The sequence below is a fragment of the Saimiri boliviensis genome, chromosome 2 (genome assembly GCF_048565385.1).
Source record: "Saimiri boliviensis isolate mSaiBol1 chromosome 2, mSaiBol1.pri, whole genome shotgun sequence".
NCBI lineage: Eukaryota > Metazoa > Chordata > Mammalia > Primates > Cebidae > Saimiri > Saimiri boliviensis.
In genome coordinates this window covers 6,524,786-6,547,785 of record NC_133450.1, presented here as the reverse complement: position 1 = coordinate 6,547,785, position 23,000 = coordinate 6,524,786, and the positions used below count along the sequence as shown (strand labels likewise).

The window sequence follows — 23,000 nt, the reverse complement described above, 5'->3', positions numbered from 1 at the left end:
TTTTTTTTTTTTTTTTTGAGACGGAGTTTAGCTCTTGTTACCCAGGCTGGAGTGCAATGGCGCGATCTTGGCTCACCGCAACCTCCGCCTCCTGGGTTCAGGCATTTCTCCTGCCTCAGCCTCCTGGGTAGCTGGGATTACAGGCATGCGCCACCATGCCCAGCTAAATTTTTTTTTTTGTATTTTTAGTAGAGACAAGGTTTCACTATGTTGACCAGTATGGTCTCAATCTCCTGACCTCGTGATCCACCCACCTCGGCCTCCCAAAGTGCTGCGATTACAGGCTTGAGCCACCACACCTGGCCTTTTTTTTTTTTTTTTTTTAAATGGAATCTTGCTCTGTCACCCAGGCTGGGGTATAGTAGCACAATCTCAGCTCACTACAACCTCCACCTCCCAGGTTTAAGCATTCTCCGACCTCAGCCTCTCGAGTAGCTGAGATTACAGGCATGCCCCACCACACCTGGTTAATTTTTGTATTTTTAGTAGAGATGGGGTTTCACCATGTTGGCCAGGCTGGTCTCAAACTCTTGACCTCAACTGATCCACCCATCTTGGCCTCCCAAGTGCTGGGATTTCCGGCATGGACCACCACATCCAGCCTAGATGTAAGTTCTGACTCCCTAAAAACTTAACTATTAGTAGCTTACTGTTGACCAGAAGGCTTACCAATAACGTAGTCAATAAACGCATGTTTCGTGAAAGGTATTATATACTGCATTCTTACAATAAAGTAAGCTACGGAAAAATCTTATTAAGAAAATCATAAAGAAAAGAAAATATATTGACTATTCATTAAGTGGAAATGGATCATCATAAAGGTCTACATCCTCCTCATCTTCATGTTGAGTAGGCTGAAGAGGAGAATGAAGAGGAGCAATTGGTCTTGCTGTCTCAGGGGTGGCAGAGACGGAAGAAAATCCATGTTTAAGTAGATCTGCATAAATCAAACCCACATTGTGTCCAAGGGTCCAGTATATTTTTCTTTACCACAACCATATAAAAGTAATTACTATTTTCCAGCCCCATTTTACAGCCAGGTATTATATTAGACAGTAATATTGTCTTCTGCCTCTCCTTCAGCTTCTGGAATTTCTGAGCAGCCCTGGTCAGTACAAGATGGACCCCGTAGTCTTGAGTTACATGGACAGTCTACTGCGGCAATCAGATGTCTCACTATTGGATCCGCCAAACTGGCTCAATGACCATATTATTGGATTTGCCTTTGAGTACTTTGCCAACAGTCAGTTTCATAACTGCTCTGATCATGTCAGTTTCATTAGTCCTGAAGTCACTCAGTTCATCAAGTGCACTAGCAATCCAGCAGAGATCGCCATGTTTCTTGAACCACTGGACCTCCCCCACAAGAGAGTTGTATTTTTAGCCATCAATGATAACTCCAACCAGGCAGCTGGAGGAACCCACTGGAGTTTATTGGTCTACCTCCAAGATAAAAATAGCTTTTTTCATTATGATTCCCATAGCAGGAGCAACTCAATTCATGCAAAGCAGGTGGCAGAGAAACTGGAGGCTTTCTTAGGCAGAACAGGAAACAAACTGGCCTTTGTGGAAGAGAAAGCCCCTGCCCAACAAAATAGCTATGACTGTGGGATGTATGTGATATGTAACACTGAGGCCTTGTGTCAGAACTTCTTTAGGCAACAGACAGAATCACTGCTGCAGCTACTCACCCCTGCTTACATCACGAAGAAGAGGGGAGAATGGAAAGATCTCATTGCCACACTTGCTAAAAAGTAGCTATTGAAGTATATTTGTGACTTTTGAAGACTCCTGTTTCTGCCCTTCCCCATTTGTTGGATGGCTGCAATCTCAGTGCCTGAGGGAAGATGCCTGGTAGAGGAAAGTTTAGTACTCTTTTTCCTGAAAGAATATTATCCTGTGTTATCCCCATGGAAAGTTTCACTTTAACCCTGACTTGAGAGCAATATGTTCTGTGAAAATATATTGAAATTGTACACCAAAACCTTACAACCAACTTATTTGAACATTTATTACACATGAGGTTCAAGTAAGACTTTTCTTATTGGTATAAAATTAATATCCTTTGGTCTCCCTTATCCACATTGGCTTATTCTGGAGGAAAAGCAGTGATCTGTAAAACAAATCGAGAATATATTAAATCTAGAAGAATGCAATGAAGAAAACTATAAAACAGAACCAAAAACTTGTTGCACAGCCTACATAATTAAGAGATCAACTGGCTGGAAGCAGGTCAAGGCCTAACTTCATTCAAGACCTAAATATTATGAAACTCAGCTATTCAGTTTTATGTGATAATCTTGTCCATTCACCATGCACAGACTTTCCAGCTATCTGCATAACGTTTGCAAATATTTGATAAAGATGATGTTAGCCCATCTTCCTCCATCCGATTCCTGGAATGCTTGAAGAAAGGGGAAATCTTGAGTAACTTCATTAAAATTAATGTCTGTGGTGGACCTCCCAGTTTGCTCATGATTGGGTAGACTTGCTACTCTGGATTAATAACTGCTTTTCTCTGCCATGTCTATTAGCCATGCACATAATTCTTTCTTATATCCAAAGTTCTTTGGTTCTAAAACTCATATAACTCAAGGTTACCTCTTATTTCAGGTAAATGTCCTTGCTTTCTGATAGCTATGAGTTTTGCTCTCTATCCTTAATCCTGACAGAATTGTTTTTAGTTGTGTCATGGTAATTTCAGGATGATTTTTGCATCTGAAACTTACAGACTTAGAGTTGGTTTGTTTTTTAAATATAAAGGAAAAAAAATGACCTTTCTCAACCCTTTTACTTAATTTAAAATGCAGACAACGTAATTTTTAAAATGTGGAACAAGAGAAAAGGAAATGCTATCTCTCCAAAAGCACTAATGTGTTTCAGATGTTTCAAATAGTAAACAACCAGATGATATGTTGGGTATACACATAATTCTGTTCCTAATGAGAATTAGGTTGCAAGGCATATTAGACTTGAAAACCAAAGATTAGCTTTAGCCATGAAACTTATTTCAGCTACCTCTCCAGCCTAACCCTGCCCCCAGCCCTCATGGCCCAAAATAACCTCACCCACTGTGACCACAGAGAAAGTAACTTGGTTCCTTTTAGCCAAGAAGGGAAAACAGAGTAAGTATAAATACGTACAGGTTACATAGCAGGCCTGAGTGAGCAGGAGTTGAAACTAAAAGTCAAAGAGAAAGCTATCAAAAAAAGTTTTCATTTCTAGTCGGTACATTTTGGATAAAAACCAGTCCTAATGGAAGATGGGGCTAGGAAAAAGATTAGGAATTGGCAGTCATCCATAGAGGTGAAATACAGAGGGAGGGACAGCAAGAGAAGTGACAAAGGTCGCTGATAGGCCACAAGTGTAGATAAAGATAAGAAAACAATGTTATTTCAGTGACTGTTGACTTAGGCAGCTAATCAATAGACTATTAAAGTCAAATCTTCTCTGGGAAAAGTTATCTTCCTGACAATGCAAAGTATGTTTATTTAAATATCAGTATCTCCAGTTTGAGAGTTAAAGCATGTGAGAGCAATCTTTCCTAACTCCCTCAGATTCATCTCATAAATAAATTATTTTTTTAACTAAACTAGTCTTTTAAAAATATATAGAAAAATATATATATACACATGTATGGACATATATACATATATGTATGTCTATACATATATATAAAATCTAGGGTCACCTTTTCCAAATACATTAGTCAGATTGGACTGAGCCACAGATTAGTGTCCTCTTACAAAATTTTGAGTATGTCATTTGTAAATGTTAGCATTATAAATGACAGGAGAATGTAAGAATTGTATTTCACTGATGCTGTGGTACCCCATAAGTTACACGCCTGCTTGACCACAGACCATTCATGTTACATGACACAAAATAGGAAAAAAATATTTTGCTGGTATTGCATTCCCTTCTTAAAGTGTCTATTCTGCAAAAAGGATCTATTCTGCAAAATTAATCAAAATATTCTAAAGGAAAGCAGGTTTTTCAAAGCCAGATTAAGCAATTATCAAACTGAACTAAACTGCTTTCAGATATCTTGTTGTATTGCCCAGTAAGTATACTTACACTTGTCCAACCCGTGTCTTTCAATATGGAATTCAGAAACGTTACTATATGTAAACCCAGCTATAATGGTTGTAAAAAATATAACTATCAGTGGGTTTCCTATCTAATAGTGTTTAAAACAAATATTTCAACGATTTGACCAGGTGTATGTTGAAGTTCACAAGCACTGGTCCCAACTAGATTAGATAAAGTGGATTATATTTCTGATATGTACCTTATGATTTTGACTGTACTGTAATTCTGTATCTATATTGACCATATGTTTTAGTAATACAGTCCATTGAAATGACAAAGTAGAATTTCTCAGTTACATGGGGCAGGCCAGACGTGGTGGCTCACACCTGTAATCCTAGGACTTTGGGAGGCCAAGGCGGGTGGATCACCTGAGGTCAGGAGTTCAAGACCAACCTGGCCAACATGGCAAAACCCCATCTCTACTAAAAATATATAAATTGGCCTGGCATAGCGAGTCACAGTGGCTAACACCTGTAATCCCAGCACTTTGAGAGGCCAAAGTGGGCAGATCACCCGAGGTCAGGAGTTCAAGACCAGCCCAGCCTGGCCAACATGGCGAAGCCTGGTCTCTACTAAAAATACAAAAGTTAGCCAGGTGTGGTTGCGGGTGCCCATAATCCCACCTACTCAGGAGGCTGAGGCAGGAGAATTGCTTGAACCCAGGAGGCAGAAGTTGCAGCGAGCTGAGATCGAACCACTGCACTCCAGCCTGGGCAACAGAGTGAGTCTCTATCTCAAAAAAAGAAAGTACTTAACAGAAGTGTATATTCTATATTGTTAGAGCGTGAATGTCAAATCCAGACTGTCAGTGAGATTCAGTAGTCTCATCTACAAAATGAAGACAGTAGTTTGTTTAGGTACATACTATAAGGTTAAATATCGTATGTAAAGTACACAGTAGGCACTAAAACTTTATTTTCCTTCTGTCCTACTACTCAGTTCCATTTTAAGACTAATCAGTTTGAAAACCTAGTTTTATATTGCTATACAGCTAAACAGCTATGTAAAAAATGGCTGGTAATTACTGTTATGTACAAAAGAGAAACTTATTCAAGGATGGTAAATAGCAACAACTAACCTTTCTATCACTCTGTGCTTTATGCAGGGTGCTTTATGCACACATTATGCAAGTGCCTTGCATATTGTATTTATATGCATCATTATATATGTATCACCATATATATAAAGTAGCTTGTACATTTTTGAGGTTTTACAAAAATACATAATCTCATTAATTCTTACGTTCTCATGTTTTAACAGGTACTGTTATTCCCAATTTATAAATAAAAAACTCAGAAGCGCAGTCACATGGCCTCTATCTCATCTCACACTTTTTCCACCTATTCCTTTCTCCCTATCCTAGAAAATGGGAAGAACTCCACACTTGAACATTTTATTTATTTTTTTTTTTTATTGCATTTTAGGTTTTGGGGTACCTGTGAGAACATGCAAGATTGTTGCATAGGTACACACATGGCAGTGTGATTTGCTGCCTTCCTCCCCATCACCTATATCTGGCATTACTCCCCATGCTGTCTCTTCCGAACTCCCCACCTCCTGCTGTCCCTCCCCTATTTCCCCCCAACAGACCTCATTATGTGATGCTCCCCTCCCTGTGTCCATGTGTTCTTATTGTTCAACACCCACCTATGAGTGAGAACATGTGGTGTTTGATTTTCTGTTCTTGTGTCAGTTTGCTGAGAATGATGGTTTCCAGGTTCATCCATGTCCCTGCAAAGGACATGAACTCGTCGTTTTTTATGGCTGCATAGTATTCCATGGTGTATATGTGCCATATTTTCCGTGTCTAGTCTATCATCAATGGGCATTTGGGTTGGTTCCAGGTCTTTGTTATCATAAACAGTGCTGCAATGAACATTCGTGTGCATGTGACCTTATAGTAGAACAATTTATAATCCTTTGGATATGTACCCAGTAATGGGATTGCTGGGTCTAATGGAATTTCTATGTCTAGGTCCTTGAGGAATCGCCACACTGTCTTCCACAATGGCTGAACTAATTTACACTCCCACCAACAGTGTAAAAGTGTTCCTATTTCTCCACATCCTCTCCAGTATCTGTTGTCTCCACATTTTTTAATGATCGCCATTCTAACTGGTGTGAGATGGTATCTCAATGTAGTTTTGATTTGCATTTCTCTAATGACCCACAGTGATGATGAGCATTTTTTCATATGTTTGTTGGCCTCATGTATGTCTTCTTTTGTAAAGTGTCTGTTCATATCCTTCGCCCACTTTTGAATGGGCTTGGTTTTGTTTTGTTTTTTGTTTTGTTTTTCGTAAATCTGTTTTAGTTCTTTTTAGATTCTGGTTATCAGCCCTTTGTCACATGGGTAGATTGCAAAAATTTTTTCCCATTCTGTTGGTTGCCGATTCACTCTAATGACTGTTTCTTTTGCCGTGCAGAAGCTATGGAGTTTTATTAGGTCCCATTTGTCTATTTTGGCTTTTGTTGCCAGTGCTTTTGGTGTTTTGGTCATGAAGTCCATGCCTATGCCTATGTCCTGAATGGTTTTGCCTAGATTTTCTTATAGGGTTTTTATGATGTTAGGTCTTATGTTTAAGTCTTTAATCCATCTGGAGTTAATTTTAGCGTAAGGTGTAAGGAAGGTGTCCAGTTTCTGCTTTCTGCACATGGCTAGCCAGTTTTCCCATCACCATTTATTAAACAGGGAATCCTTTCCCCATTGCTTGTTTTTGTCAGGTTTGTCAAAGATCAGATGGTTGTAGATGTGTGGTATTGCCTCCAAGGCCTCTGTTCTGTTCCATTGGTCTCTATCTCTGTTTTGGTACCAGTACTATGCTGTTTTGATTACTGGAGCCTTGTAGTATAGTTTGAAGTCCAGTAGCGTGATGCCTCCTGCTTTGTTCTTTTTGCTTAGAATTGACTTGGCTATGCGGGTTCTCTTTTGGTTCCATATGAAGTTTAAGGGGGTTTTTTCCAGTTCTGTGAAGGTCAATGGTAGCTTGATAGGGATAGCATTGAATCTGTAAATTACTTTGGGCAGTATGGCCATTTTCACGATATTGATTCTTCCTAACAATGAGCATGTAATCATTCTCTATCTGTTTGTGTCCTCACTTATTTCGTTGAGCAGTGGCTTGCAGTTCTCCTTGAAGAGGTCCTTTACATTCCTTGCTAGTTGTATTCCTAGGTATTTTATTCTCTTTGTAGCAATTGTGAATGACAGTTTGTTCTTGATTTGGCTCTCTTTAAGTCTGTTATTGGTGTATAGGAATGCTTGTGATTTTTGCACATTGATTTGTATCCTGAGACTTTGCTGAAGTTGCTTATCAGTTTCAGGAGATTTTGGGATGTGACGATGGGGTCTTGTAAATATACAATCATGTCGTCTGCAAATAGGGACAATTTGACCTCCTCCTTTCCTAATTGAATAACCTTTATTTCTTTTTCTTGCCTGATTGCTCTGGCTAGAACTTCCAATACTATATTGAGTAGGAGTGGTGAGAGAGGGCATCCTTGTCTAGTGCCAGATTTCAAAGGGAATGCTTCCAGTTTTTGCCCATTCAGTATGATATTGGCTGTTGGTTTGTTGTAAATAGCTTTTATTATTTTGAGATACATTCCATCAGTACCTAGTTTATTGAGGGATTTTAGCATAAAGGGCTGTTGAATTTTGTCAAAGGCCTTCTCTGCATCAGTTAAGATAATCATGTGGTTTTTGTCTTTGGTTCTGTTTATGTGGTGAATTACATCTATAGATTTGCATATGTTCAGCCAGCCTTGCATCTCCTGGATGAAGCCTACTTGATCATGGTGGATAAGCTTTTTGATGTACTGTTGCAATCGGTTTGCCAGTATTTCATTGAAGATTTTTGCATCTATGTTCATCGTGGATATTGGCCTGAAGTTTTCTTTTCTTGCTGAGTCTCTGCCAGGTTTTGGTATCAGGATGGTGTTGGTCTCATAAAATGATTTGGGAAGGATTCCCTCTTTTTGGATTGTTTGGAATAGTTTCAAAAGGAATGGTACCAGCTCCTCTTCGTATGTCTGCTAGAATTCGGCTGTGAACCCATCTGGACTTGGGCTTTCTTTGGGTGGTAGGCTCTTAATTGCTGCCTCAACTTCTGCCCTTGTTATTGGTCCATTCAGGGTTTCACCTTCTTCCTCGTTTAGGCTTGGGAGGATGCAAGTGTCCAGGAATTTATCCATTTCTTCCAGTTTACCAGTTTATGTGCATAGAGTTGTTTGTAATAATCTCTGATGATGGTTTGTATTTCTGTGGGATCTGTGGTGATATCCTTTTTATCATTTTTTATTGCATCTATTTGATTATTCTCTCTTTTCTTTTTTATTAATCTGGCTAGTGGTCTGTCTATTTTGTTGATCTTTTTGAAAAAACAGCTCCTGCATATTGGTTTTTTGAAGGGTTTTTTGTGTCTCTATCTCCTTCAGTTCTGCTCTGATCTTAGTTATTTCTTGTCTTCTGCTAGGTTTTGAGTTTTTTTGATGTTGCTTCTCTAGCTCTTTCAATTTTGACGATAGGCTGTCGATTTTAGATCTCTCCGTGCTTCTCACGTGGGCATTTATTTCTATATATTTTCCTCTAGACTTTGCTTTAAATGTGTCCCAGAGATTCTGGTATGTTGTGCCTTCGTTCTCGTTGGTTTTGAAAAACATCTTTATTTCTGCCTTCATTTCATTGTTTATCCAGTCAACATTCAAGAGCCAGTTGTTCAGTTTCCCTGAAGCTGTGCAGTTTTGAGTTCGTTTCTGAATTCTGAGTTCTAACTTGATTGCACTGTGGTCTGAGAGACTGTTATGATTTCCATTCTTTTGCATTTGCTGAGGAGTGATTTCCAATTAATTGGTCAGTTTTAGAGTAGGTGTGATGTGGTGCTGAGAAGAATGTATATTCTGTGGATTTGGAGTGGAGAGTTCTGTACATGTCTATTAGGTTTGCTTGGTCCAGGTCTGAGTTGAAGTCCTGGATATCCTTGTTAATTTTCTGTCTCATTGGTCTGTCTAATATTGACAATGGGGTGTTAAAGTCTCCCACTGTTACTGTGTGGGTGTCTAAGTCTCTTTGTAAGTCATTAAGAACTTGCTTTATGTATCTGGGTGCTCCTATATTGGATGCATATATATTTAGGATCCTTAGCCCTTTTTGTTGCATTGATCCTTTTACCACTATGTAATGTCCTTCTTTGTCTCGTTCGCTCTTTGTTGTTTTAAAATCTATTTTATCAGAGACGAGAATTGCAACTCCTCCTTTTTTTTTTTTTTTTTCTTTTTGTACTCGCCATTTGCTTGGCAAATCTTCCTCCATCCCTTTATTTTGAGCCTTTGTGTATCCTTGCATGTGAGATGGGTTTCCTGGATACAGCACACCAATGGGTTTTGGCTTTTTATCCAATTTGCCAGTCTGTGTCTTTTGATTGGGGCATTTAGCCCATTTACATTTAGGGTTAATATTGTTATGTGTGAATTTGATCCTGCCATTTTGATGCTAGCTGGCTGTTTTGCCCGTTAGTTGATACAGTTTCTTCATTGTGTCGATGCTCTTTACCATTTGGTATGTTTTTGGAGTGGTTGATACTGGTGGTTCCTTTCTATGTTTAGCGCCTCTTTCAGAGCTCTTGTAAAACAGGCCTGGTGGTGATGAAATCTCTGAGTACTTGCTTGTTCGTAAAGGATTTTATTTCTCCTTCACTTATGAAGCTTAGTTTGACTGGATATGAAATCCTGGGTTGAAAGTTCTTTTCTTTAAGGATGTTGAATATTGGCCCCCACTCTCTTCTGGCTTGTAGGGTTTCTGCTGAGAGATCTGCTGTGAGTCTGATGGGCTTCCCTTTGTGGGTAACCAGACCTTTCCCTCTGGCTGCCCTTAGCATTTTCTCCTTCATTTCAACCCTGGTGAATCTGACTATTATGTGCCTTGGGGTTGCTCTTCTTGAGATACATCTTTGTGGTGTTCTCTGTATGTCCTCGACTTGAAGATTGGCCTGTCTTGCTAGGTTGGGGAAGTTTTCCTAGATAATATCCTGAAGAGTATTTTCCAGTTTGGATTCATTCTCTTTGTCACATTCAGGTACACCTATCAAACATAGATTAGGTCTTTTCACATAGTCCCATATTTCTTCGAGACCTTGTTCATTCCTTTTTACCCTTTTTTCTCTAATCTTGCCTTCTCATTTTATTTCATTGAGTCTATCTTTGACCTCTGATATCCTTTCTTCTGCATGGTCAATTCAGCTGTTGTGTATGCTTCACGAAGTTCTCGTGTTGTTTTTCAGCTCCATCAGTTCACTTATATTCCTCTCTAAGCTGTTTATTCTCATTAGCATTTTTGTCAAATCTTTTTTGAAGGTTCTTAGTTTCTTTGCATTAGGTTAGAAAATGGTCTTTTAGCTCAGAGAAGTTTGTTTTTGTTGTTTTTTTGTTGTTGTTGTTGTTTTTAAGTAGAGACAGGGTTTCACCATATTGGTCAGACTGGTCACGAACTCCTGACCTCAGGTGCTCCACCCGCCTCAGCCTCCCAAAGTGCTGGGATTATAGGCATGAGCCACCGCGCCCAGCCACTCAGAGAAGTTTCTGATTATCCACCTTCTGAAGCCTGTTTTTGTCAATTCATCACACTCATTCTCCATCCAGCCTTCTTCCCTTGCTGGTGAGGAGTTATGATCCCTTGTAGGAGGAGAGGTGTTCTGATTTTGGGTGTTTTCATCCTTTTTGTGCTAGTTTCTTCCCATCTTTGTGTATTTATCCACCTGTTGTCTTTGTAGTTGTTGACTTTCAGATTGGGTTTCTGAGTGGACATCCAGTTTGTTGATGATGAAGTTATTTCTTTCTGTTTCTTAGTTTTCCATATAACAGTCAGGCCCCTCTCCTGTAGGACTGCTAGAGGTCCACTCCAGACCCTGCTTGCCTGGGGCTCACCTGCAGCTGCTGCAGAACATTAAGGGTTGCTGCCAGTTTCTTCTTCTGCTATCTTTGTCCCAGAAGGATGCCCACCAGATGTCAGTCTGAGCTCTCCTTTATGAGGTGACTCTTTGAATATACGGGGGTCAGGGAGCTGCTTGAGGAGACAGTCTGTCCTTTATAGGAGCTCAAGTGCTGAGCTGTGAGCTCCGTTGTTCATTCAGAGTTGTTAGGCAGGTATATTTAAGTCTGCTGCAGCAGAACTCATAAATGCCTTTTTTCCCCCCCAGGTGCTCTGTCCTGGGGACTTAGGGCTTTATTTATAAGTTTCTGCCATGCTGCTATCTTTTTTCAGGGCTGCCCTGCCCAGCGAGGAGGCAATCTTGTCACAGTCGGCCTGCAGAGGCTTTGCCGAGCTGCTGCGGGCTCCGCCCAGCTGCCGTGTGAACTTCCCTGCAGTTAGAACTGCCTCAGCAATGGTGGCCCACCTCTCTAATGGTGGACTCTCTCTGTAATGCCGGGCTGCCTTGGCAATGACGGGCTACCTCCATAGTGGTGGACTGCCTCAGTAATGGCAGACACCCCTCCCCTGCAGAGCTGGCCTATCCCAGGTTCAGCTGTGCTTGCTGTGAAACTCGCAATCCAGAGCATTTCAGATTGCTGGTTTTTTGTGGTGATAGGACCAGCCAAGCCTGATCACCTGGCTCCCTGCCTCAGACCCTTTTTTTTAATTTCAGTTGAATGGGCGACTCTGTCTCCCAGGTGTTCCAGTCGCCTGTTGAAAAGGCATCGGGATCTGTGTGATTTCCCGTGGGGCAACCCACTGTGCCAGCTGAAACAGCCACACTGAGATTCGTGGTGCTTTTTTGCCCAAGAATCTTCTGGCCTGGCTCCCTGTTTCAGTCCCCTGTTTTATCAGTTGAGTGGGTGACTCTGTCTCCTAGGAGGTCCAGTCGCCAGCTAAAATGGCACCCGGACCTGTGTTGGCAACCCATGGGGCTCCTCCACCTAGGAATCTCCTGGTTTGTGGGCAGTAAAAATCTGTCTGGAAATGCAGCGTCCACTCACCCTCCCTGCTTTCACTGGGAGCTGGCTGAAATCCTGAGCTGCTCCTAATTGGCCATCTTGGATCCATCTCCCACACTTGAACATTTTAAATGTAATCTAGCCCCAATTTCTAAGTTTCATATATTCAACTGGTGTGTTACAGAAACTAATAGTGAGAAATTGTCATCTCAATTAACTGCTAGGCAGCAGGACCTATATAATAACTGCAAAGGGCTAATATCCAGAATCTAGAAGAACTTAAATTTTAAAAAATAAAAATAAAAAATAACTCTGATCTCAGCTCACTGCAACGTCTGCCTCCTGGGTTCAAGCAATTCTCCCAGGTTCAAGTGATTCTCCTACCTCATTCTCCCAAGTAGCTGGGATTACAGGTGCATGCTACCACACCCAGCTAATTTTTATATTTTTAGTAGAAGGGGGAGTTTCACCATGTTGGCTAGGCTTTCAAACTCATAATCTCAGGTGATCTTCCTGCCTTGGCCTTCGGTAGTGCTGGAATTACAGGTGTGAGCCACCACACCCAGCCTATATTGTATTGTATTTTTATTTTATTTTATTTTGAGACAGAGTCTCACTCTGTCACCAGGCTAGAGTGCAGTGGTGCAATCACAGCTCACGGCAGTCTCTGCCTCTTGGATTCAAACAGTTCTGTGTCAGCCTCCCAAGTAGTGGGACTACAAGCACATACCACCATGCCCAGCTAATTTTTTGTATTTTAGTAGAGATGAGGTTTCATCATTTTGCCCAGGCTGATCTTGAGCTCTTGAGCTCAGGCAGTCTGTCCGTCTCAGCCTTCCAAAGTGCTAGGATTACAGATGTGAGCCGCAACATCCAGCCTCCCCCATCTTTAAAAATAAATAGAAGTGTGACCCCATGTCTCCCTCTAGATATTGACCTTTTGCTTTTCTTCACAGCCAGCTATGAAGTATCTGTAGTCAATCACAATTCCTCACTTCCATCCCACTTTTCTACCCAGTTTAATCTAGATTCTGCCCCCACTACTTCACAAAGCATTCTCAATAAGATCACTAGTAGTTTCTATTTTATTAGGCCTCTTAACATTAAACCCTCCTTCTCAAACCACTGTTTCTGGCTTTCCTCTTCTCTAAAATCACTTGTCTTTTGGCCAGGATCTGTCACCCAGGCTGGCACTCTCATATCTCACTGCAGCCTCGAATTCCTAGGCTCAAACGATCCTCCCAACTCAGCCTCCTGAGAAGCGGAGACTACATGTGCATGCCACCACACCCAGCTTGATCACTCTCTTAGTTGCCAGTTCTTTACTTGCTGTAGCTTCTCAGGGTTTTGTCCCATAAGCCCTCTTCTCTTCAGCCTGTACATACTTGCTAGTCTCTCCCATTCACTACCAGAGTCAATGACTGATTGAGGCACTTCACACATACACTTCTCTACTAAACTTCAACCTGTAATCCATTGACCTGCATGCTAGACATCTTCACTTAGATATTTCTTAGGCTCCTCAGACCCAACAAACCCCCAAACTCCTCTTGCCTCATCAAACTTGCTCCATCAGTGTTCCCCACCTTGGAAAATAGCACCACTGTGCAAGCCAGCTCCAGCCAGAAATCTAGGAGTCATCCTTGGCTTTCCTCTCACTTCAGATACATCAGCCTCCTAGTCCTGTTATCTTAAGGATCCTTTAAATCCATGTATTTCTATTGCCAGTGCTACCACTCTAGTCCAGACAACCATGACCTCTCATCTGGGTTGCTAGACTAACTTCTAAAGGAGTCTTCAGTGTTCGCTTACACTCTTCACCCCTACTCCATTTTATATTCTGCCATTATCTTTAAGAAAGCTCCGTATAACCTGGTCCTTCCCCACTTTCCCTGCCTCTTTGCAATCCATACCACTCTTGCCTTAGCTTTCTGTCCTCCAGCCCTGCAGGCCTTCTTTTAGTTCCACAAACACGCACATTCTTTTCTCCCCTTCCAGCCTCCCCACTTGCTGTTCCCTCCTGTGCTCTTTCCCATAGTCCTCAACAGGGAAACTTCTATGTCATCTCTTCTCAAAGAAGTCATCCCAAGTACACCTGACTAGTTTGCTTGCCTTGTTAATTCCTCAGAATCATGAATCTTTTCAGTGTCCCCTAATCACATGTAATTTTTGGTGTTGTGTTCCTCTTTCCTACTAACCTACAAGAGCCATGGAGGCCAGGGACCATGTCTGACTCATTCACTATTGAATCCCTGCAGTTTAATCTAGTGCCTGGCACATAAACATTATTTGTTGAATGGATAAATGAGAACATAGAAGCCGTTTATCAAAGAAAAAAAACAGTCCATCATCCTCCCTGGCGTAGCAGCAGAAGACAACATGCAACATTCGTCAGTAGAACTGTTCATGCTTGCTTAAGAGCAAGCTCAGGGGTTGATGAACTTAAGCAACCTGACAGAAAATAGGGAACTCCCTAAACTTGAACATCTAACTGTGGACATCCCGCCAGTTTATCTGCTGACTTCATAGAGAGTTTCACATTTTACATAGTTGTAATCCATGTCTGAGCACTATCTTCTGCTTTGTACAGATTTCCACCCTTAATCACTGCTTACTTGTGTTTAAAGGTAATGTGGTTACATTATATTAATAGATTGTTCTTTTCTTTTCTTTTTTTTTTTGAGACAGAGTTTCGCTCTTGTTACCCAGGCTGGAGTGCAATGGCATGATCTTGGCTCACCGCAACCTCCGCCTCCTGGGTTCAAGCAATTCTCCTGCCTCAGCATCCCGAGTAGCAGGGACTACAGCGCCACCATGCCCAGCTAATTTTTGTATTTTTAGTAGAGACGGGGTTTCATCTTTTTTTTTTTTTTTTTTTTTTTTTTTTTTTTTCTTGAGACGGAGTTTCGCTCTTGTTACCCAGGCTGGAGTGCAATGGCGCGATCTCGGCTCACCGCAACCTCCGCCTCCTGGGTTCAGGCAATTCTCCTGCCTCAGCCTCCTGAGTAGCTGGGATTATAAGCACGCGCCACCATGCCCAGCTAATTTTTTGTATTTTTTTAGTAGAGACGGGGTTTTACCATGTTGACCGGGATGGTCTCGATCTCTTGACCTCGTGATCCACCCGCCTCAGCCTCCCAGAGTGCTGGAATTACAGGCGTGAGCCACCGCGCCCGGCCTAGATTGTTATTTTCTTAGCCATTTCCCCACTGCTGGGCTTTTTTGTTTGTTCTGGTTTGAGATTTTCATGAATAGCAGGGCTACAAACATTCTTCATAAGTAACTTATTTCACATGTTCTCCTTGAATGCAAAGTGGCATTAACATGTCAAAACAAGGCCGGGCGCGGTGGCTCAAGCCTGTAATCCCAGCACTTTAGGAGGCCGAGGCGGGTGGATCACGAGGTCAAGAGATCGAGACCATCCTGGTCAAGATGGTGAAACCCAGTCTCTACTAAAAATACAAAAAATTAGCTGGGCATGGTGGCACGTGCCTGTAATCCCAGCTACTCAGGAGGCTGAGGCAGGAGAATTGCCTGAACCCAGGAGGCGGAGGTTGCGGTGAGCCGAGATCGCGCCGTTGCACTCCAGCCTGGGTAACAAGAGCGAAACTCCGTCTTAAAAAAAAAAAAAATGTCAAAACATATGAACAGTTTATATCCTATCATATAGATAGCCAGAGAATTGTCTAAAAAGAAAGAATCAATATATAGTACCATCAAAATTCTATGATACAAACCTATCTCTAGTTCCATATGGCCCTACCAACATGGAGGGTGGGTTGTTTTCTTTTTTAGGAGAGAGGGTCTTGATGTGTCACCCAGGCTGGAATGTAGTGATATAATCATAACTTACTGCAGCCTTGAACTCTGGGGCTCAAGCAATCCTCTAACCTCAGCCTCCCAAGTAACTTGGAGTACAGGGACATACCACCACACCCAACTGATTTTTTATTCTTTTAGAGACAAGGTCTTGCAATGTTGCCCAGGCTGGTCTTGAGCTCCTGGCCTCAAGTGATCCTCCTGCTTCCCAGAGTGTTGTGATTACAGGCATGGCCAACATTTGGTTTTGCATTTGCTACATTTATTTATTGAAGCTTAACAGAAAACTAATATTTAGCTATTTCTGTGTGTCAGAAACTTTAAGGATTTGACATGAAGTTTCCCATTTAATCACCATAAACCTGTAAGGACTATTAGTATCCCTCTTTTAGAGATGTGGAAACTAAGGCTTAGAGTTGTCCAAGTAAATCGAAGGAGTTTAAATGTAGATGTACTGATTCCAGAACCTGTATTCTTAACTACTATGCTGTACTGTCTCTCCTGGTTGTTAGTGGCAGTGTTTTTTCTGTTTTATTTGACAGGAAAAATTGTTAATAAACTCTGTAATCTTTCTGATTTCCAGGAGTGTGGTATAATTTATTGCTAGAGAGCTTGTTTCGTTGAGGTAAACATCTAGATGGAGCTTTTTGATTAAGAAAGGTCAACCCCCAGGGTTTATCCTGTGTAGGCCAGAACAATACAAGAGAGATCACTTACTTCAAATAATACAATGAAATAAATGTGGATTTTCATCAAATGCCCTAGAGAAAGAGAATGAGGCCTAGGAAAGGAAGAAGTAGGGAAAGGTTAATGAAGAGAAGTGAGATGAGAAGCATTCCAGAAAAATGGCAGGAGACAGGGGCCTACTGGAAAACATGGCCGTGGAGAAGTTCCCTACTATGTAGAGAATGGCTGTTCAATTTCTGTAAGCAATCATCTAGGTATTGAATTTGAAGTTTTCTGCTTTGTGACATAGCTTTCCGTTAACTAAACCTTTCATGCAATTTGGATGCACTCAACCATGTTGGTGGTGGATCGTTTGGAGGTATGAAAGGTGAGGAATGGACATGATGAGGCAAAAAGGAAATAGTCAAAGGGACAGGGGACAAGCAGGCTGCGTCACATCTGCAGGAGGCACAAAAGGAACCTTGGAAACTCTTGGAGAAACTGAGGTCTCAGGACTTCCCCACAGTGGTTAGAAATGGGTCTCAGGCCATTGTGTATTGAAAGAATGACCCCTAAACACTAAATTATTTGGAGTTGTCCCAGTTGGAAATTTCTGGGTTACACTGAAGTGACAAAGAGCTTTTCTTGAATCACAGTAAAATAAATTTGATGTATTAGCATTTGTCACAGCCTTTGCCTTGATGTATGGCATGAAATAATTAGCTTCCAGGAAACCAAACTCTTCTGGTTTTCCTCCTTCCTCATCAGGCATCCTTAGTTTCCTTTTGCTAGTTCTTCCTTTTCTTCCTGATCTTTTATTAACAGTGTGCCACAGGGTTCAGTCGTCCATTCTTTCTTCTGTCTACAGACTCGGTCCCTTGATCTCATCCAGGCGCATGCTTTTTTTTTTTTTGAGATGGAGTTTCACTCTTGTTACCCAGGCTGGAGTGCCATGGCGCGATCTCGGCTCACCGCAACCTCCGCCTCCTGGGTTCAGGCAATTCTCCTGCCTCAGCCTCCTGAGTAGCTGGGATTACAGGCACGCGCCACCATGCCCAGCTAATTTTTTGTATTTTTTTTTTAGTAGATACGGGGTTTCACCATGTTGACCGGGATGGTGTCGATCTCTTGACCTCCTGATCCACCCACCTCGGCCTCCCAAAGTGCTGGGATTACAGGCTTGAGCCACCGTGCCCGGCCAGGCGCATGCTTTTAAACACCATCCGTATGTTGACAGCTCCCAAATCTATTTACTTATTTATTTATTTGAGATGGAGTTTTGCACTTGTTGCCCAGGCTAGAGTGCAGTGGCGCGATCTCAGCTCACCACAACCTCCACCTCCTGGGTTCAAGCAATTCTTCTGCCTCAGCCTCCTGAGTAGCTGTAATTACAGGCATGCGCCACCACTCCCAGCTAATTTTGTATTTTTAGTAGAAATGGGGTTTCTCCATCTTGTTCAGGCCGGTCTCGGACTCCCGACCTCAGGTAATCTGCCCACCTCGACCTCCTTTGCAAAGTGCTGGAACTACAGGCATGAACCACCACACCCAGCCTTTTCTTTTTTTTTTTTTTTTTTTTTTTTTGAGATGGAGTCTTGCTCTGTCACCATGCTGGAGTGCAGTGGCATGATCTCAGCTCACCACAACCTCCGCCTTCTGGGTTCAAGCAATTCTTCTGCCTCGGCCTCCTGAATAGCTGGGACTACAGGCATACGCCACCATGCCTAGCTAATTTTTGTATTTTTAGTAGAGACGGGGTTTCACAAAGTTAGCCAGGATGAACTTGATCTCTTGACCTCGTGATCCACCTGCCTCAGCCTCCCAAAGTGCTGGGATTACAGGCGTGAGCCAACCCACCCAGCCAACAGTTCCCAAATTTATATCTCCCAGACTTCTTTCCTGAACCCCCAGACTCAGATAGCCTATGGCCCACTTGACATCCCACTTGGATGTCTAAAACTCAGCTCAAACTGAGTATGTCCAGTACTGCATTTCTGATCCTCCTTCCAAAAGCTTTACCACTCATGGCTTTCTCCTCCTCCATTCTTTCAAGCCAAAAAACATGAAGTCATCCTTATGACTCCTTTTCTGTTATACCCCATATCCATTGTAACAGGCAGTCCTGTCATTTCTATGTTCAGAATATATCCAGAATCTGCCTGTTCCCACCATCTCTACTTATACCGCCCTAGTCAGAGTCATCGTCTTCCCTGACTTTAAGAGAGGATTTCTTCTAACTTATCTCCCTGTTCCCACCTTTCCCTCCCTAGCAGTCAAGTTTGATCCTTTTGAAATCTGAATAACAAAAGATTATTATTCACTCGTCTGCTCGCCATTTCACTGGGAGTCAAAACCACAGTTCTTACAATGATCTTAGCTGATCTCCCAGTCTTCCCCCTTTGACTTCATCTAGTTCTGGCCCTTCTTGTTCTCTGTCTTCCAGCTACACCTGCATCCTTGCTGTTCCTGAACAAGCCAGGCACCCTCCCTTCCACCTTCGACTTTTTGCATTGGCTATTCACTCTACCTGGAATGTTCCACAAAGCTTATTCTCTCATTTCTTTTTCTTTTTTCTTTTTTTTTGGGGGGGGTGGCAGGGACAGGGTCTCACTCTATCACCCAGACTGGAGTGCAGTGGCACAATCTTGGCTCACCGCAACCTCCACCTCCTAGACTCGAGCAATTCTCCTGCCTCAGCCTCCTGAGTAGCTGGGATTACAGGTTTGCACCACTACTGCCCAGCTAATTTTTTTATTTTTAGTAGAGAGAGGGTTTCACCCTGTTGGCCAGGGTGGTTTCAAACTCCTGACTTCAAACAATCCACCCACCTGGGCCTCCCCAAGTGCTGGGATTACAGATGTGTGCCAGCCCTATTGTCTCATTTCTTATAAGTCTATTTAATATCGGCTTCTCTGTTGGACCTTCCTTGATAATCGTCATCTAATTGTGATGTCTATAAGCATTTCCAGTCCTTCTTTTCTTGTTTTGCATTTGTTCTTTCTTCATCACTTATCACCTTCCAACATACATATAATTTATCTCAGTTGCTTACTGTCTGTCTCTGTCCCCTCATCACTAGAATATACAGACTCCACAAAGGCAAAGACCGGTATTTGCTTTGTTCACTAATATATTCCATGCTCTTAGCACAGTGCCTAGCCCACTGTAGTCACTCAATAATAATTATTTTGTTTAAAAATAATCTGGGCTGGGCATAGTGGCTCATGCCTGTAATCTCAACACTTTGGGAGGCCAAGGTGGGCGGATCACTTGAGGTCAGGAGTCCGGGACCACCCTGACCAACATGGTAAAACCCCATCTCTACTAAAAATACAAAAATTAGCCAGGCATGATGGTAGGCATTTGGAACCTCAGCGACTTGGGAGGCTGACGTAGGAGAATCACTTGAACCCAGGAGGTGGAAGTTGCAGTGAGCCGAAATTGCACTACTACACTCTACCCTGAGTGACAGAGCAAGACTCCATCTCAAAAACAAAACAAAACAAAACAAACCATCACCCCTACCAACGGAATGAAAACAGGAATCTAAAGGCATTTTCCTTTAGGCCAGGAATCCGCAAAATTTTCCTTAAAGGGCCAGATATGGTCAGATGGTCTGTGTCATAACTACTCAGCCCTGCCATTGGAGCTTTAGAGCAGCCAGAGGCAGTACGTAAACAAATGGGCATGGCTGAGTTCCATTAAAACTGTATTTGCAAAAAGTTGGCCAGGCCGCACAGCAGTCTGTACTTAGCTGATTCCTGCTTTAAACAAAGACACATCTTGGCAAACCAGCTCTCTTCATTGATAGGCCGGGCTGTATTCATCCCCTCTCCCAATTGCCAAAAACAAAATTGTAGAGGGGTGAATGCAAACCTAGCAAAATTATAGATCACTAGCTTCTCTGCCCGCATGCACATTAGGGGCATTCCTTACTCAACGTGGCCCTTGGCTAAGTTGTGATTTGGGGGGGTGAGGTAGAGAGAGAAATCCTGCTATCAGCCACATTCCTGCTAATGAGTCTTGAGCACATTATCTGTAGCTCTGGAATATTCTCTAGAGATTTCTAATAGGCAGGATGATCTGCTTCTGAAGCCTCTTTTCTCTATGCCATTAATTCTTTGGCACTGATGATGAATTTCCTGTGGCAAGGAAACCATTTTTTACTTCTATCAGCTATTCTGAAAGTCAGTCGACTGACGCAGTTATGAAAATACCTGCCAGTATTATAAGGTCCAGGCCCTAATTTCCTGCCATCTAAAGCAATGATGTTCAATTAAGGGTAGTTTGCTCTGGAGACTGGTTGTCATAACCAGGGGTGGGGGCTGCTACTGGCATCAAGTAAGCAGAGGCCAAGGATGTGGCTCAGAATCTTACAATATGCAGGATAATGCCCTATAACAAAGAATTAGCCAATCTAAAATATCAGTAGTGCTGAGGTTGAGAAACGGTGTTCTAGATGCTTCTACTGAACTTTTAATCCACCTTGTACTCTACTGAGAAACCAATATCGCTAAACCATCACATTTCTCCTTCATTCCTAAACTCCAGTAGCTCCTCCCCACCTGGGAGACTAAATCTGTCCTTTTCATCCTGGCATTTAGCTCCTGGGGGATTTTGCCCACGTACACATTCAGTCTCTGCTCCTTTCAAGTTTTTATCTGTACCATCCTCCGCACTACCATCCTTTAACCGATGTTACCCCGCAAACACACATTTTGGGAAGATCCTCCCCACCTCTCTCCACAAATCCAAATCTTACTCATTCTTTGAAGCCCACACATGCCACATGCCCCTGTACCATTGAGTCTGCCTGTACCACTGCCTTTTGCACTTACACGGGCTCACCCATCTTCCACTGTTACATTGCTATTCTCTACCTCACCTCCTCAGTTACTCCCTGAAGGGGTCCTTATTGTATTTCTGGCCTATTAATCTCAGTTTCCACAGTGTAAAGTGTGAAAATTGTATTGGTGTAATGAGACTCTCTTATATTGAGAGTCAAATGAGATAATGGGTATAAAAAGCACCCTATATAGGGCCTGGTACACAATTAAGTGCTCAGAAAATTATAGTGTCATAGTATCTATAGAAGTACACATTCAGGAGCCCATAAAACATGCTTAATAAACCATTTAAATGTAGTTATATGCTGGAGAGAGCCTGCCATGCAGACTAGTCTGGTATTTGGAACTAACAGCAAAGAAAAACTTCCATAGAAATCCTACACCGATTAACACGCCTTCATGCTAGACTGAATCCAGGAGCAGGGGTGTCACGTTTTCCCAGAGTGTTGCCCAACCCAACCTTTCCGCATTTAGCAGGTTAATGAACAGCTTGTAAATAGCTCTTTGCCCACTCTGGCCCAGTTTAGAAGGCCACCAATAGAGTATCAGTATGCCGCAATGTCTGCTTTGCGGGGGACCCTGCTGCATTCTCCCTAAGTGCTTCTGCTTTCAGCCGCTGGAGAGTCTGATGGCCTAGAGAAGCTGCACAGTGGGATGAGGCCGAGGCGAGGGCCTGGCCTTTCCCAGGCGGAAGAGAGCCTTGTCTCAGATCCTGAGAGAGAAGTGAGTGGAGGCATGGCATTCCGAGCAGCCCAGGTTTGGCTTTGGGCCAGGCACTGAGTGGCAAACAAGAAGGAACACATTCCGGGAAGGCAAGGAGCCCTGCCAGCACGAAGGCGGCGGCAAATGCAGGGCCTTGCTGGGCGCCAGGTGCTCCTTGGCTCTGTGGAGCTCAGGCACGCAGGGTGATGAACTCAGGTTTCTCTGGATTATCATTTCAGAGGCTTAATGCCTCTCGCCCTCTCACTGTCAGTGGACAAAGCATATGGAACTGTTAAACGTTGAAACTCTTTGCTCTGGGGTCCTGCGCTCTCTAAATAAAGGTAGGAGGGGAACGAGTGTTGTTGCCATCATGAAATCATACTTAACAGGAGCCAGATTTCGGTAATTCTGTGCCCAAAAGGAAATGCTACTCCAAACAAGGGCAGGTTGGAGAAGAACTTGGGATTTCTATGCCCGAGAAGCTGTGCTCTCCACCCTGCAGCCCAGAAACAGAAACACACACACTTGTTCTTCACGCCTGCCTTCCTACTGGCCAGAGCTGGGGGCAGTCTGGAGAGACGCTGTCCTTTCAGCATCAGTGCTGGCCCTTCCCCAGGTGATGAGAGAGGAGGGAGAGGAGGACCAAAGCCGACTGAGCTGTTCTTTTCGGGGGAAATGGCCACACCAGCCTTACCAAAGAATCCCTTCTTCCGTTAGGTAGGTAGGTGAGCTGGACTGGAAGGGCCCTGGGCCTGTTCTCTGAGGCATCCTGCTGCCTCTGGGTCTTTTTGCTGGACTTTGCTGCCACCTAGTGGCTCAGCTGTCATTTTTTCCTTCTCAGAGAGAGACAACCAGCCTTGGATTGAGTTTGAGGATCTGGCCTTTTTCTGTCTAGTCCTGAGGCAACCTAGATAGAGATCCTTCTCTGAGAACTTTCTTTGCTCT

The 23,000-nt window shown here is 42.8% G+C and overlaps 1 protein-coding gene across 5 annotated transcripts in view; it reads left to right on the top strand.

Annotated features, from left to right (window-relative positions):
* The window catches only part of SENP8 (SUMO peptidase family member, NEDD8 specific), a 40,300-nt gene extending 25,434 nt beyond the window's left edge, over positions 1-14,866 (top strand). For all 5 annotated transcript variants that reach the window (XM_010340279.2, XM_039468784.2, XM_074392720.1 and 2 more), the window contains one exon: positions 1,084-14,866. In XM_010340279.2, coding sequence (XP_010338581.1) covers positions 1,120-1,758 — 639 coding nt within the window. In that variant the 5' untranslated portion in view covers positions 1,084-1,119 and the 3' untranslated portion in view covers positions 1,759-14,866. The remainder of the gene's footprint in view (positions 1-1,083) is intronic.
* Positions 14,867-23,000: the final 8,134 nt, after the last annotated feature.